We start from the raw sequence: 15,981 nt of genomic DNA, 5'->3' as shown, positions 1-15,981 counted from the left end.
TTAACAAATTAAATACAAATAATTAAATCTAAAAAATACAAAACAAAATTTGAGAAATGGCTTTTAAGTATACATTATTAAAGAAAGAATAACGAAACCATCAAATTTTAAATTTCAATGAGCCCGTGGGAATACTCACTTTTCTCAATAATAATTAATTTTGATTAATAAAAACAAATTTACAAAAGTTATTAACCCAAATTCTACTTTGCAGCTTTAGCATGAAGTTCCTACCAAAAACGAAAGAACACCTGGGCCTGAGAACCATAAGAATTATTGCACCTGTAATTTACTCCAAATTTTGGAGACCTGCACAAAGAATAAATTGTTCTACGCATGGTTAATATTCGGCATTACTCCCTGAATCAATTATGTGGAATTTCAATGTTGTTCGAACTCCTTTAAGGAAATGAAGTTTCAAAAATAAGGCTTTAAAATAAAAAAGTTGATGTCATAGAAGGTCAAAAGCATATGCCAAAGTAAGGATGTTGGTAGGAATGACTGCTCTGTCAAGAATCAAGATGGGATTGAGATTCGGGAGAGAGAGAGAGAGAGAGAAAGGGGGTCGCTGCTGTAAATAAGATAAAAAAGAACACGAGAGATTGAGAAAGTTGATAAGGTTTTTAATTTAGGTATACGTATATTAAGGCTAAAATCGTAATTTTTTATTAAAATAAGAAAAATATATATTAAAATAAAAAAACTTAAATGATTTACAGCAACTAATATCAAACAAACCAATAATAAAAAAAAAAAAAACTGTAAACCCTAAATCAAATAAACCAAATAAATATCACCCTAAACTCAAATACATGTAACATAGATTCTTTATTGGATTTATAGGAACCAACCTGAAGATGACAAAAAAGGCAAATATTTTGCCTTAATTTTGCATCGATTCAATGTTCAGTGAACTCTAATCCCACAATTTATTTTCACTTTCAGGTCAGAATCATCAATCAAGCAATATCTCATCAAACAACATTCAAACCCCAACTTAGATTTAAGTTTTTTTTTTCACTCTGTTTCTTTAGATAGTTTTAAAGTTATAATTGAACATTATTATGATAAAGGAATTTAAAATGATAAAACAAAATAAAACCAACACATCCTTTTTTTTCATATCTTTAATTAATGATGTACACTTTTTATGACAAATGGTGGTATGTAATTGGTTATAAAACATAAGAAAAAATGATTTAATCTCCTTTTAAATATATTGAAATCAATAAATGTGTTAAACTTTTTTGATTTTATAGTGTGTAAATAAATTTCTCCACGACTTTTATGATAATATGTCAATATAAGCCTACCAAATTTATTTCACCAGCTGAATTTCAAGAAATTTCTTAAGATCAAATTTGGGTTGTGGATTAAAAACAATTCATTTGTTTCCAAGTAAATCCATTTTCATCACATCTATCTATGAGGTTTTACTTGATAGGAAGAATAAAAAAAAAGTTAAAAATAAAAAAGAAAGAATGGAAAAGGTTAAGAACAAAAAACCATTATTAATCTAATAATTAAGCTACAAAATAAAAAAAAAATGGTTATTAATTTTAACCATTGTATTAATAAATTTTTTATCTTCGTCTCTTTCCGTCCTTTTAAGAAAGCAAAACCTCGTTTCCATCTTTCTTGTCAAGTAAAGCATATACGATGAGTGTCTACCAGTTTGGGCAGCTACTATCGAGGTTGAACTTTGGAAGCTACACCAGAAAATGAAAGAAAGGGATAAATGTAATTTGGGTAAATGCTTTTGGGTTTAGCCATCAAGATTCATTCATGACCAAGTTAAGAATCAAAACATGATTATGATTGTAAATTCAGATGAGTAATCTTCTTATTTTGCCACAATTTGTAAAGACCGGATATAGTAGAACAGCTAGCAAGCTTCAACTCCATTCCAAAGAAATTTAAAAACTTCCACCATACTTATTTATTATATGTTGACACATATCTTCCTATTCATTAAAACCACATTAACCGGGTACTCCATTCCGAAGTTCTAAAAGCATACTCCTAAATCACCCATAGCAATTAGGAAGGTACTGAATTCAACCAAAAGCACATGCTCAAGAGGCATCTACCATAATGATAGTACAAAAGCAACATTGTTTATTTAAAATATTAATCCATCAATTTTAGCAGCACATGCTTCAACAGGCACACCAAATGTCAAACGATCTGCCAATTATGAGTTGATTGTCTCTCCAACAGATAGCTATTAAAACAACAATTGAACAAGTACAAGGTTGATCACCTTTTTTCTCTTGGAAGGTGATCACACACTAGTACTGTTGGCGCACTTACTCCTCTTCCTCTGCTTCCTCCAGCCATTTCACAAAGGGCTCCAGTGCCTTCACAAAGGTTTGCCTGCCAATAATTTCCAGTACATTCTTAAAGATCGTATAGAAGCAAAAGGAATGTAACATGGGTGAGGAAAAGAAAATTCAATAGGAAAAAAAAAAGGTATAATAAGCTAGCGTTCAAGAATGGGAAAAGGACAGTAATACAAATAGTTATTTACTTGGTTAATATCCCCCAACTCTCACACACATACAAACACAGATGCAGCAGACTCCTAAACAACATTTATAGCATTAAAAAAAAAAGAAGACAAAAGGTGAGTTATTGCCTTTCATGACCTCAAAAAGTGGGTTGGATGACACAGAAATTGGCCTAGCCTTCATTTTTACATAAAAATAGAGAACAAAAGAAAACTACTGAACCTTCACCTCAACTAAAACATAGAGAATTCAGTGCTCTGATTCGTTACTATATTTCCTACCAGTCACTCAAGTGCTAAACAGAGCCTATGATGATACACCACACTTCTCAATGATATGACAGCAAATATGAAATGAACACATACCTGCCCTTTGGATTTGTTCCTTTGCGATACCAGTGAAGAATGGTGACTTCCACAAGGACATCCTGGTCATAGAGAGACCTCACAATCTCAGAGAATAACTTCATCAATTTCGCATCCTCATAGCATTGCATCTGAACTTTATACATAAGTTCCAGCTCAAGTTTTCCACTGGTGCAGAAGGAATTTAACAGCTTTGCCCATGTTTTGACCTTTATCATGAAAGGACATCTCAATAAAAAATTTAGTCCAGTTTTTATTCTCAAAATGACAACTAATAATTTAGCATATAGTTATCCAAAAATCCCAAACACTTTATTACTTCTAGAGAGCTATCATCTAGCCAAGCAGAACTACATCAACTTTACTTATATACTGCTATAAGCGCAAGTATTAGAATTTAATGGAAACATAGTAGGAAATGGGCATATGTGGGAATGGATAACTGTTGAACTAATGCTCAGATCAGGTGGTAACTGGTAATGCAATTCATGTAGAACACAAACAAAGTCAGGGGAGGCGTCTATAAAAAAATGGGGGCAAGTATGAGATTTAATGGGGCAGGGTTGTGGGAAATGATAAGTGTTGAACTTATGCTCAGGTCAGATAGTTATCATTCAAGTAGAACATAATCAAAGTTTGGAAAGGTGTCTATAAAAAAATATAAACAATTTGAGCCGGCACTTTACTTTAGAATGTTTTCAAAAACAAAGTTCACATTAGAAGCTTCACACAATTGCAAACTTATGCCAAAATTCTGCAAAATGATTACTTCTACATGTCACTCATCAATATAAACCAGGTCTTGATATCAAATAATCTTCCAAGAAAACAATAAGAAAGGAACTCAACCACATAAGCTGACTACCACTGTCTCCAATTAGAAATAGGATTATCACTGAAGTGAGATAACCAAGTACAGCAGAAATCCAAAAGCAACGAACCAGAAAAGTGCTCGATATAAGAGAGCTAAGACCAGGCACTAACAGGTATCAAACCAATAGTATTAATTAAACTGAAGAGTTACAAGATGTGAAATACAACAAAGATGTTATCATTCAAGTAACAACCAACCTAGCATCTATTTGTATTCATACTCAGCAATATAAACCACAATAATTTATTAATTGGACAAGATATTTGCATAAGCATCAATTCTCCCCTAACCTTCCTTAGATTGCAGTCTCAGGAAGTCAGCCACTCCCAGTTTCTTACCCGAAGCCAAGTTAAGTGAAGGAATTGACATCCAAAAGATTGCTTTATAATAAACAGGTTGTTGTTCTTTCCCCAACCCTTCTCATTACCCACCAGGCCACCACCAATACCCCTTCCAAACCCAATCAAATTAAATCATGGGAAAGGAGAAAATAAAATATGCATCAATCACTGAGAAAGTTAGACACATCCACATTGCCCGCACATGTACACAAGTTATATTTAGCCAGAAAAAGAGGACACGGTCAAAGCGAACAGATCACAAGCATGAGAGTTCCATAGTTCATGAAGCGTCAGTAGATCATATATTATAATAGAATCTTTATTAGATGCAACAGATTCAACACATTTTACTGTCCTCTTGCAACTAGATTGTAACTAGCACACCCCTTTATAGTGCTTTTTTCTGATAATTTTTCTTACATATTTGCAACAAATGTGGAATAAAGTAATTTCCTGAATACAGGTCTTAGCAATTATGAACCTGTTCTAAATAATGTTTGATAATGGTAGATTCATTTCATTTCAGTGTAGACAAAAACCAGGCATGCAACCATTTATTGGGGTTTGGGCCATTAAATTATTGTGTTGCTAAATGCCTGCATCTCCTATGATACATTGAGTTTCCATTGAACAAGGGTAAGGAAAAAAAATATGTCAAGAGATAAACTGTATTACCTGTTTCAAAGCTAAGTTGGCATTCTGCTGTTGGTTCTTTCCAGACCACTGAACAGCATCCATTATTACATCCCACAGAATTCGTACAACCTCAATATCAGGTAATTTAGCATCTTTAACACGTTGTTTGACAGTTTCAATGACTTCAGATATATCGGATTCCTCTGCTATCTGGGTTGTCAAAGCAGACTTCATTTCCTTCAGTTTTACCTCAAATATCTTTTTCTCATTGTATTCAACCAAGGGCACCAACCCTACCTTGCTGAAAATCAACATAATTAGGCATGAATAAGTTTCAAAACAGTCAAGAAACACGATATATAGAAAGACAGAATGAATTCACTCGCAAAAACAAAGATACAGTACAACCCCACATCGTAACATTGTCATGATCATATTTAACAAACCAAGGTTGTGCTGGATGATGAATAGATAACCAAAAAAAAAAAAAATCATCCAATGCCTAGTTTTAAGTTCACTTAAAAGGATAGGATTGCAAGTAGGATGAATCATTCTTCTACTACAGGATAACTCCATCCTTTGAAAATGGGAGGATTAATAGAAAAGGATGAACGATATTTTCATATTTTCTATTTTAACCCTAAAAGTTGCATAGAAAGTTGACTTAAACCAATAAAGGGTGCCAAATGTAATTTCTTGGTTGGCCAGCCTAAAAGCCACATCTTTTTTTTCTTTTTTCTACTTTATTTTTTCCAACTTTTCTTTCTTCCTTCCCTTTCCCACCACCACCACTGACCAGGTTTTAGGTTGGCAGAAGGAGGCTTGAGTCCCTTTCTGCATCAGACCCGGCCAGGGCAACGCAGAACAGAGATACTGGTGCCAGATCCATCCTAGAAACAACCAAATCTGGCCCTCCCATGCCATTGGGTGGCCCCAACCCCCATGGTGAGGATCCAGATCTAGCCCTCCAGATGACCCTCCCTGTCTGATGGCTAGCCCCAATATCAAGAAAAAAAGGAAAAAGACAAAAAACAAAAGAAAAGGATAAATAAAAAGTAAACAGAAAGGGAAAAACTCGAGTGAAAAAATATTTTTGATAAAATAACGCTTTTTTTTAATCAATCTAGCTCTTAATGATAAAAATCATATGTTTAAATTATATTAAAACCATAAAATTATAATTTAAATTATATTTAATTTAAGGAAGGGTAATTTTAACCAATTAGAAAAAATGATCCTATCTTATCCTCAATCCTATATAAATAAAAACATGGTAAAAAATAAAATTATCCTATCCTAGTTTTTAATCTTATATACACTAAACATAGGATAGGATAATATCCTATCCACTGACATATCTTATGATTCTTATTCTATCCTGACCATTGTTCTGCATACCAACATGCCCTAGTTCAATATTCTCAAACAGCGAAGTCATGATGGTATTAGACATCAACATATGTACTTAATCACATGAAACCCGCAATCAAGCAAGGTTCATTTATCTCGAACAATTGTGAATTATAATCAAGTTAATAATACATTTAACATTTCTAGAGCCTACCACTGGTGTGGTCTAAAACATGAAAATACTTATTTCAACCAATAAAAATTATGGCACAAGTTAAATTATATTTGGCAATCTTATTCTTTATGTCTTTCGTTCCTTTCCCCCACTTTCACTACTAGGACCAAATTCAAGTACAATTCACCAAATATCAAACCCAACAAAGTTATGATCCTTTTCCACCAAAAGCAAAACTTTAGATCTCCAACTCTAGTATAAATTTGGAAATCAAATGCAGATCAATTATCAATGATACTAAGAATTTCTCCAACTCCAGAAGATGTGTATGTTATAGAATCTCAGAGAATCAGGACAAGCAGTGAAATTATAAATGACACAATTCCTCTATCTCTAACCATAAAACCTACATGAAATGGTCAGAGAAACCTTCAGCAGATCGCTTTGCGGATGGGAAGAAGTCCAGGAGATTGTCCTCCATTTTCCCTCTCTTCAGAATTGAAATTAAATCTTCAAGGCTATTATCCACCAGATACTCCTTGAAGAAGTCTGTTATGAATGAAAGAACTAGCCCTTTTGCCACAAGATTATCCTTGAGCAGTGGCTGGAACACAGTCTCAGGTGGCAGCCCTGATAGCTTCTGGGAGAAAACAAGTGCTGTGAAAATTGCAAGCTTCTTCCTTTCATTTTCCTCAAAAAGCTCCAAGGACTGCAAGAATCTTTGCATAACATTTTCAAGATTCTTTATCAGAAATGGCCTTCGGCGCAAGATTTTCTGTATGTAGATCACAGATGGCAAAATGGCTTCACGTTTAGCATCACACTCTATGATAGAGTAAGGGTGGCGCTCCCCCTCATCAGGTTTAATTGTGCCAGGTTGTGTGCGGCCTCCAGTGAAAACAACCTGCGATAGCAATTTAGATCGCTCCAAAGCAGTAGAACTAAGTTTCAACAAGGGTAAAGAGAGGACACAAGCAAATAGAACTACAAAGATCTGAAGAACTTCAAAATTTCAGCAAACATCGAAAAAATCTAGCTTTAATATTTTTTATCGCAAGATTTTTAGGCCTTTGTTGTGCAAAATTAGTTAATTCTAAGTGTGAAAGAGTAAGAAGGTAAAAGTCAATAGGCCAACTGCAAAAAGTTATCTTATAAGACAACTACTTGTAACCTTAACTAAAGAAAATTAGCATGAAAACAAGCAAAAACTATAAAAAGGACACTCTAACATTCTAGCAGATACCTAAGCCAATAATTTGGAGGAACAGCGCAATCAAGTTTAGGGGAAAGAGCATTGTCAAGTATTCTTAATATGGTCTTTACCAGTACCAAGTTTTACTTAGAAACTTGATGCTGTCAAACCTCTAGGCATGCATAGTAGGTAGATCAAGTGTTAGCCTCGAAATATCAACCCAATAACCACCTAGCATGCATACGCCACAACCATGAGAGGAACCCACATCTATTTTTCCTGTAGATCATCATTCTTAATGCATTATCTAATAGCAGAGAGTTATCAAATATTTTCCTTTAAACAGAAAATATTAAAACATTGATATTTCCATATGAAAGCAAGAAGTTTACCTCAAAGAAGGTGTCACCGTATCTTGAGAAGTTATGGTCTGAAGATTCAATGTTCTTGGCAATAAGTTCCTGCATGGCGCAAGTGCTTGATCAGGGAGCAAAAGATAACCAACTAGAAGCCTACAATCATGCTTAACTTTGAACTAGATTAAAATATGTAAATTTTGAATTATGATATTTACCAGATCACCAGCATTATCCAAATAGATCTGGACCACTGCATCAGAAAATGCTGCAGGGTCCAGAGGCGCAGCAATATTCCGTTTGCGGGTCTTAATCCGCGTACCACTGCAAAACAAATAAATGAAACTTATGCACAAATTAAGGATAACATAAAAGAACATCAGACAGACATATTATTATGGTTCTTCCACATATTGTTAGCATATTAGTTTTTCAAAGACAAGCTAGCACTGAGTCCAATGGGCTCAGTTTTAGGAAGTCAAATGGAAAATCTTTCAGCATCAGCCCCAATCTAAACCATAAATGAAATCAAATTTTCTTAAAGGAAAGAAGAAATGTGCAGAATTTTTTTTTTTTTTGTATTAGACATAACACCGATATGTCTAGCAGAAACACCAAACTTCCCTACTCATAAGAAGATTGTACCATTATTGATTCGAGTAAAAATCAAAGTAGTTCAGTTCTAGAAAAATAAATCACAAAAAGGTTCATAGACAAGGAGACCAAAAAGAATTCAGCCAAAAGACATGAACTTTGGCTTAATACTTCAAAAGTTCATTCTATATGTCACGTACCTGACATGAAGGACTCATAATACATAGCATTACAGAGAACCCAGTTTATATCTTTTCAATGTCAGCTCCAATACCATTAAGAATTAGAACAAATGGAAAACATAGCAAATAAAAAATAACTTACCCAAGAGTGGGTTTCTCCTTCGAGCTGCAGAAATGCAAACCAAGACAAAGGAACAAACATTAAAACCAATCAGTGAGTGATCAGAAGTAAAATTACAACATATATTAGACAAAAATTGCACGAAAGGTATATGCCTTTATAAGCCCAAATAAATATATTATTTTAATAAACAGAGGATCAAATCTCAAAAAAAAAAAAAAAACACTTTTTGGTAAAAGATGAAAACCAATTCAAAGAAATCAAGATAAAATAAACAATATAATTAAAATTCAAAGAAAAAAGCTTTATGAACAATCCCTCAAAATATTGCTAAAAAAGCTTCCCGAAAAAGCCCAAGATGTTACAAACTATGGATCAAGGCAAGAAAATTCTTCCAAAATAACTTTTTTTTTTGTCTTGACAACAAGATAGGCCTAAAAACCCAAAAAGAAAATCTAATCCCAAAGTTTTCTTACATTTAATTGATGTATTTAAAAATGACCGAGATTCAAATAAAAAACTTTACAAAGCAAACAAAAGCAGCAGAAAAAATAAGAATTTTTCAAAGAGAATCCCAAAATTACAAAACAAAGATCAATAAAAAGCGAATCGATTTGGTTTCGGCAAAAGAAAGCTGCAGATCTTTGATTAAGAAAAGAAAATTGAAGATCGAGAGAGATAGTACCTCATAAACCAAGACAAATAAAGGATCGGAGGAGAGGAAAGTCTCTCTTTGGTTTTGGGAGTTTCTGAGAGACAGAAACAGAGAAAAGCAGGAGAGAGTGGCGTGATACCGTTTAGACAAAGATTTTTCATTATGGATTTATTATTTATATGATTTATTTATTACTATATAAAGATTTTTTAGTTATTGTCGATTTATTATTTATATTATTTATTTATTACTACGATTTTCTTTTTTTTTTTTTTTACTAATACAAAAATAAATAAATCTTGTGATTTATATATTTATATAATATAAAATATTAAATTTTATATATTTATATTATATTTTATATAAAAATTACTTATTATAATTTGTTTTGATATAAAAATATAAAATATTTTTTTATTTTATTAAATTTAAATATAATAATTATTAAAATTTTAAATAATATTATTTTTATATTTTATATTTATATTATATTATATTATATTATCATACTATATTTTAAATTATTATGTCTAAATTTAAACATAAAGAAGGAGAGGTTTGAGAGAGACAACGAGTGAATAACAATGGATAGGTAGCTTTTTATTTTTTATTTTTTAAAAGTATCAGAAACTAAAAAAAATATATTGCATTTGGTATTTTTTGGCCAATAATTGTATTTGGTATTTACTAGTAATAATCATATATCATACATATAATATAATAGGATATAAGAAAATCGGATAAAAATTCTGACTTGGATGCACAAATTTTTTAATTTTAGTTGTCTATCAAAAAAAATTTTCAATCAATTATTTAATTTTTAAATATTTTTAAATTTTAAAATTATTAGATTTATACAATTATTTCAATTTATATAATAATTATCCCAATTTAAATTATATAAAAAATTTTTCACAAATCACTATTTTTCTTACCAATTGTAGTAAAATTCATTGTGAATTAAACAAATCACTAATTCATTATGAATTATTTTGCCTCCTAATTATCTTGTGAATGTATATCTGAAAAATAATAAATTATATGATAAAATTATCAATTTATTAATTTTTAAAATTATTTTGAAATATTATTTTGATTAGAAAATATCTAAAAAGGAAAAAAGAAAATATAAAATATAAAATATGAAAAAAAAATTAAAATAATAGACAAAATGAATCATTTTCTTTTACTTTTCTTTTTTCTTTTTTTTGTAACAAACTTTTTTCTCCCTCAATTGTCTCTATTTCTTTAAATCCAAAACTAACATATTGCATTAATTCTTAACAAGCATATTGATCAACGGACAAACAACAATAAAACAATAATACTATTTTTGAATTACTTTTTTATTTTCTTTTCTCTTTTCAGAGATAAAAAACCATGTTTATTATTTATGTATTATTTTCCTTCACTAAAAAAAAAATCAATTTTACTAACTTAATTATCAACATACTAATAAAAAATAAAGTAAATTAAAAAATGAAAAAAATTAAAAGTATTTCAAACTTTTCAATGTGTTGGAGCCTCCATTACTCTCTCGCTCTTTGCATTGAGAATTTTTTTTTTTGAAAAATAATAAATAAGATAGTAAAATTATTATATTATTAATTTTTAAAATAATTTTTAAATATTATTTTGATTAGAGAATATCAAAAAAAAGAAAATATGAAATGTGAAAAATAAAATAAAATAATAGACAAAATAATCATATTCTTTTTATTTTTCCTTTTTCTTTTTTAAAAAAAACTTTTTTCTCCCTCAATTGTCTCTATTTCTTTAAATCCAAAAACTAACAAATCATTATTTATATATATATATATATAATTCAAATATTTTGTAATAAATGGCAAGTCTTTTTTTCATAAATTATAAATTTATATATCTTAATTTTATTATATAAAACATAATAAATTTTTTATTGTCTAATATGTATTTGGATTATTGACTTTGATTTTTTTGTGTTCATTCTTTTTAAATCATTCTTTTTAAAATATATTAATCAACCCTTTAGTTTTGTAACATTTATATTTTTTACTTTTGATTTTCTTGTGACTTATGATCTTTTATCTCTTTTAAGGGTAAGAGTTATATAAGTGTCTTTTATGTCTCTATTACACTTTTTCTTTTGATTATTATTTGTCATATTAGTTGATTATTGACTTTTGATTTTCTTGTGTTTATTTTATTTAAAACTATTATTTGTTAAAATTTATAGATCAAACTTTTGATTTTGTAATATATATTTTTTACTTTTGATTTTCTTGTGATTTATGATTTTTATCTCTTTTAAGGGTAAGAGTTATATGAGTTTCTTTCCTGTCTCTTTTATATTTTTTTCTCCCAATTCTTATTTGTCATATTACTTGGATTATTAACTTTTTTTATTCATTTTTTAATCATTATCGGTTAAATTTTATTGATCAAATATTTGATTTTATAACATTTATATTTTTTACTTTTGATTTTCTTATAACTTATGGTTTTTCATTTCTTTTAAGGATAAGGGGTTATATGAGTGTCTTTTATTCCTCTATTACAATTTCTTCTCTCAATTCTTATTTGTTATATTACTAATTATGAGGTTTTATTTTTTATTGTGTTTTTGTTTGATGATTTTATAATTATGTAATTTTTTAATCATGATCTATGATTTTTTTACATTTCAAATTTTTTATTAGTCAATTGATGTATTTTTTAGTGCTTTTATTTTTTTGTAATTTTTTAAAACTTTTTCACCATGATTTTTTTTATAGTTTAAACTTTACTATTAACCATTATTAATCATGAAATTTGTTTATTATTATGTTTTCATTTCTATAATTTTTTTAATTTTTTAATAATGATTTTTTATTTTTATTTTTTTTGCATTTCAAGTTAGTTTGTTAACCAATTGATTTTTTTTATTATTTGTATTTTTGTAATTTTTTATCTTTTTTTTTGTAGTTTAAACTTTGCTATTAACAAATTATAGTATATCACGGTTAATTATTATCTCTTAAAAAGGTGATTGAATGATTAAAATTTGTATTTGTCGATTGTGAGATATTTATAATTTTAAAACTAAACTGTTAGAACAAAAATGATGTTAATTGATGAAAAGGTACATATGTTTTTTTCTTTGTTTTTGTCATATTATTTTCTTATTTTTAATTTGTTTTATTATTTTTTAGTTAAATCGTAGACATGAATATTGTTTTTATATTATTTATTTATAACTTTTGATTTTTTTTATGATATAAATTCTTTCAATCTTTCAAAAATATATATATATATATATTTAGATTTTAGTATATAACATGTCACTAATCACGAGATTTGTAAACATCTTCTTTACGTTTGTATCTTTATAATTTTTTATTTTTATATGATCCATAATCGATGTTTTTGTTGTTCAAATATATCTGTTTGGCATTTGAGATATGTTTAGAACACATTTTTGCTTATGGTTTTTGAATTTCTTTTTTAAGTGATAAATAAATTGTTGTAATGAGAATTGAAAATTTTGATTTATCAATTGCATCATAATTTTTCATTTTATTTTGAAAATACAAATTGATATTTTATTTTTTAAAAATCAAGTTAACAAAAAAATATCTTCATTTTTTTTTTATTTTGATTTTTATCAAAATTTTAAAATTTTGGTAATTTATGAGCTTATTCACAAAGGAAGGTGATACTCAAGTTTCAATATTTTGATAAGATTTTGATTCCTTTTGTTATCCCATGTTTTTTTTTTTTTTTTGTCTCTTAATCTATTTATTAGGTTTTTTCTTCATTTCTTTTTGCCCATAATTTTCATGTAATAATTAAACTATAGAATATAAATATTTTATATTGTTATATTCATTTTTTATTGTTAACAATTTTATATTTTCTTTAGAAGATATTTTTTGACTTTTAATGATTTCTCTATATGATTATAGTTTGATTTTTTATGTTAATAACAGTGTAGATTCTTCAAAACTTAAGATCAATATAATTTTTTTCTCAATAAAAAAGCATTATTCGTCTTTTGGGTAAGTCATTTTCTTATTTATTTTTAAACTTCTTAAATTAATTAAAATGATAAATATAAAGGTTTACAAGGATAAAACTAATTAAACTAATTACAATATGGCTAAAATAATCATATAATTCTAATATTTTATAATATATCATGTACAACATACTTATAAAATTAATAAGTTTTGCAAAATAAATGCATTTTAAAATGAAGACATTTTTCTTTAAATTTTTAGTATTTAAAAATAAAATGTTACATTTGCTATTACATTCATGGTATAAATTCATGTAGTTTATGGATAATTATTTTCAATCTATTTAACATTTTAACTATTTAATCTTAAATTTAAAGTTATAATTTCTATTTTATTAATCTTTTTTTGTCTTCCAAAAAACTTTATTAACAATTTAATCATTTTTATGAACAAAATGGCGAAAAGATTAAAAATATTTTATTTATTTTATTTGTGGTGAGTAAAGAAATTCTTTTTGTGCTAATTTGATTATTTATCATGCTATAATTTTAAGAGATCCAAAAAAAAAAAAAAACCTTCTTTGTAATTTGAGATTATAAATATTTAAAAATCCATGTTACGTTCAAATTTTTTATCTATATCTTGAGAATTTTTTACATTAAATTAATGAAAAAGTTAAATATTTTTTGCCATCAACATTAGATTTAATAATAATAATAATAATATTAACAATTTTCATACTCAACTAAAATCTCCAAGAATATTCTAAAAATTGAAACTTTTTCTTTTTTGCTAATTAACAATTAGATCTTAACATTTTTATTTTGTAGGTCTTGAATTGAGTAAAATCACATAGATAAGCTTTATTAGACAGAAGAAAATTATACCAAAATATTTAGTTAAAATATTTATATATTTTTCTACTTCATTTCACTATACTCTTTTGTTAAATATGGGCATTGAGTGGTAAATGATTTAATTATAATAATACAATTTTTTTTTTATAAAATTTTCTTTTTAAAAGACCTAAACATTCACAAAGGGAAAGTGAAAATGTTAATATTAAATATATATAGAGTTTGTAAATCTTATGACTGAATTTATTCACTTTACTATTTTTAAATTTAATATTTTTTATCAAAATAATAACTTAACTTGGTTAATAAAAATAGTTATATTTGTTTTTTTGTACAATAATTGCTTAAAATATAAATTTCAATGGAATATTTAATACTAGAAATTTTGTATTGTTTTTTCTTCTAAAAAGATCAAATACACATAAAAATTATTTGGAAAAATATTGTATGAATTTAAATGGAAGCTAGGCTTTTAATATAACATTGATAACTACTATAAAAATTGTAATAATTTTTTTCTTTTTACATATTCTTTGCAATTTACTATTCATAAAACAACATTTTAACTTGGTTTATTACTCTTCTTATGCACTTATGTTTAATTAAAATATGGGTTAGAGTGATAATTTATATAATAAAAATTTTTATAGTAAAACAAAAGGTGGATAATGGTTATAAGATCATTTTTAATATATTATTCAAAATTAAAAGTTAAATATATCTCTACAAAATTTTAAATATCATATATTAAATAAATTATTATAATGCAATTTATATTTGTAGGATTATTATTGTAAATATATCTCTTTATTTGTTAGCAAGTTTATGAATTTTTTTTATTCTTGTTATGGAATTTACTAAATACATATTAATGCAAATTATTTGAAAATTTCATTAAACAAATAAAAAGTTTAAATATACACACACACATACACACACACACACATGACTATATATTTTTAAGCTTGTTGAAAGCTAAAAGGTAAAAAAAGCACTACACAATTAATATAATATCTATTTCTTTAAAATGATGAAAAATCAAAAGGTAAGAACAACAAAAAAAATAATAAATTATCACAATTAATAAAAAGACATTATTTTTATTAAAATTGAAAAAAATCAAAAGTCAAATAAAGTTAAAAGACACATTTAATGATCAGTGTAGACACCTTAATTGATCCGGACCCAAACCCATTAGGCCCGATCCAACTGAGTTGGGCTTAAACCCATTGGGCCTAGTTAAATCGAGCCAAGTAGTTAGGCCTAGATGCTTGTTATTTTATTTTTTTTATTTTTATTTTTATTCTTATTTTTACTTTTGATTTTTTATTATTTATTTTATTTTAGGATAATAGAAAATTAGTTAAAAAAAAAGGAAAAAATGCAAATCCTACTATGCATTGGCATTGGCAAAATTGTAATTGGTTTCAATCTCTCCAAGATAATTCTTAGACTTTTTTATAATGAGGAAATCCAATAAAATGGGGACTCCTAATTAATCAAAAACTCTTCTGATCTAGTATTATAAATACATACACAGCCAAAACAAAAAACACATAGAAAATAAGAGAGCAAAAGTAAAAAAACACAGCAAGCAAAAAGCTGTAAAAAATTTTGAAGATTTTTGGATTTAGAAAACAAATAGGGTTTTTTGGAAGAAATTTGGAAAATCCATATTTTTGAAAAAATTTTGAAAAAATTTTAGTTTTCGATGAATTTTTTAGCACCGATTGAATTTTTCGACGAGTTTTTCAACACTGGTTGAATTTTTTTTACGATTGTCTGATGACCCAACC

The 15,981-nt window shown here is 27.4% G+C and overlaps 1 protein-coding gene across 3 annotated transcripts; it reads right to left on the bottom strand.

The window, feature by feature from the left end:
- Positions 1 to 50: 50 nt before the first annotated feature.
- On the bottom strand, positions 51 to 9,499 carry LOC111295878 (uncharacterized). Of its 3 annotated transcripts, none has more exons than XM_089769195.1 (9): positions 9,382 to 9,499; positions 8,718 to 8,741; positions 8,018 to 8,123; positions 7,836 to 7,904; positions 6,662 to 7,155; positions 4,766 to 5,027; positions 2,876 to 3,084; positions 2,264 to 2,376; positions 51 to 309 (listed from the first exon to the last, which is right to left on the bottom strand). In XM_089769195.1, the coding sequence occupies exons 1-8, from the start codon at positions 9,384 to 9,386 to the stop codon at positions 2,310 to 2,312; spliced, it is 1,236 nt and encodes a 411-aa protein (XP_089625321.1). In that variant the 5' UTR covers positions 9,387 to 9,499; the 3' UTR covers positions 51 to 309; positions 2,264 to 2,309. The 3 variants fall into 3 exon arrangements, with proteins under 3 accessions (XP_089625321.1, XP_089625320.1, XP_022745391.2); XM_089769194.1 differs by lacking the exon at positions 51 to 309 and adding an exon at positions 1,490 to 1,709; XM_022889656.2 differs by lacking the exon at positions 51 to 309 and having other exon boundaries at positions 2,099 to 2,376.
- Between the last annotated feature and the right edge of the window lie 6,482 nt (positions 9,500 to 15,981).

The sequence above is a fragment of the Durio zibethinus genome, chromosome 12 (genome assembly GCF_047325235.1).
Source record: "Durio zibethinus cultivar Kanyao isolate XHJ-2024 chromosome 12, ASM4732523v1, whole genome shotgun sequence".
In the NCBI taxonomy this organism is placed as follows: domain Eukaryota; kingdom Viridiplantae; phylum Streptophyta; class Magnoliopsida; order Malvales; family Malvaceae; genus Durio; species Durio zibethinus.
This window is presented reverse-complemented; position numbering and strand designations above follow the sequence as displayed.

Bases quoted from the DNA above. Each gene is read 5' to 3' on its own strand.
- LOC111295878 (XM_089769195.1), bottom strand. The intron at 7,156-7,835 runs GTAAACTTCTTG...TTGCTATCGCAG, and splicing joins ACGGTGACACCTTCTTTGAG to GTTGTTTTCACTGGAGGCCG. The intron at 3,085-4,765 runs GTAATACAGTTT...TTCATGATAAAG, and splicing joins CCAACTTAGCTTTGAAACAG to GTCAAAACATGGGCAAAGCT.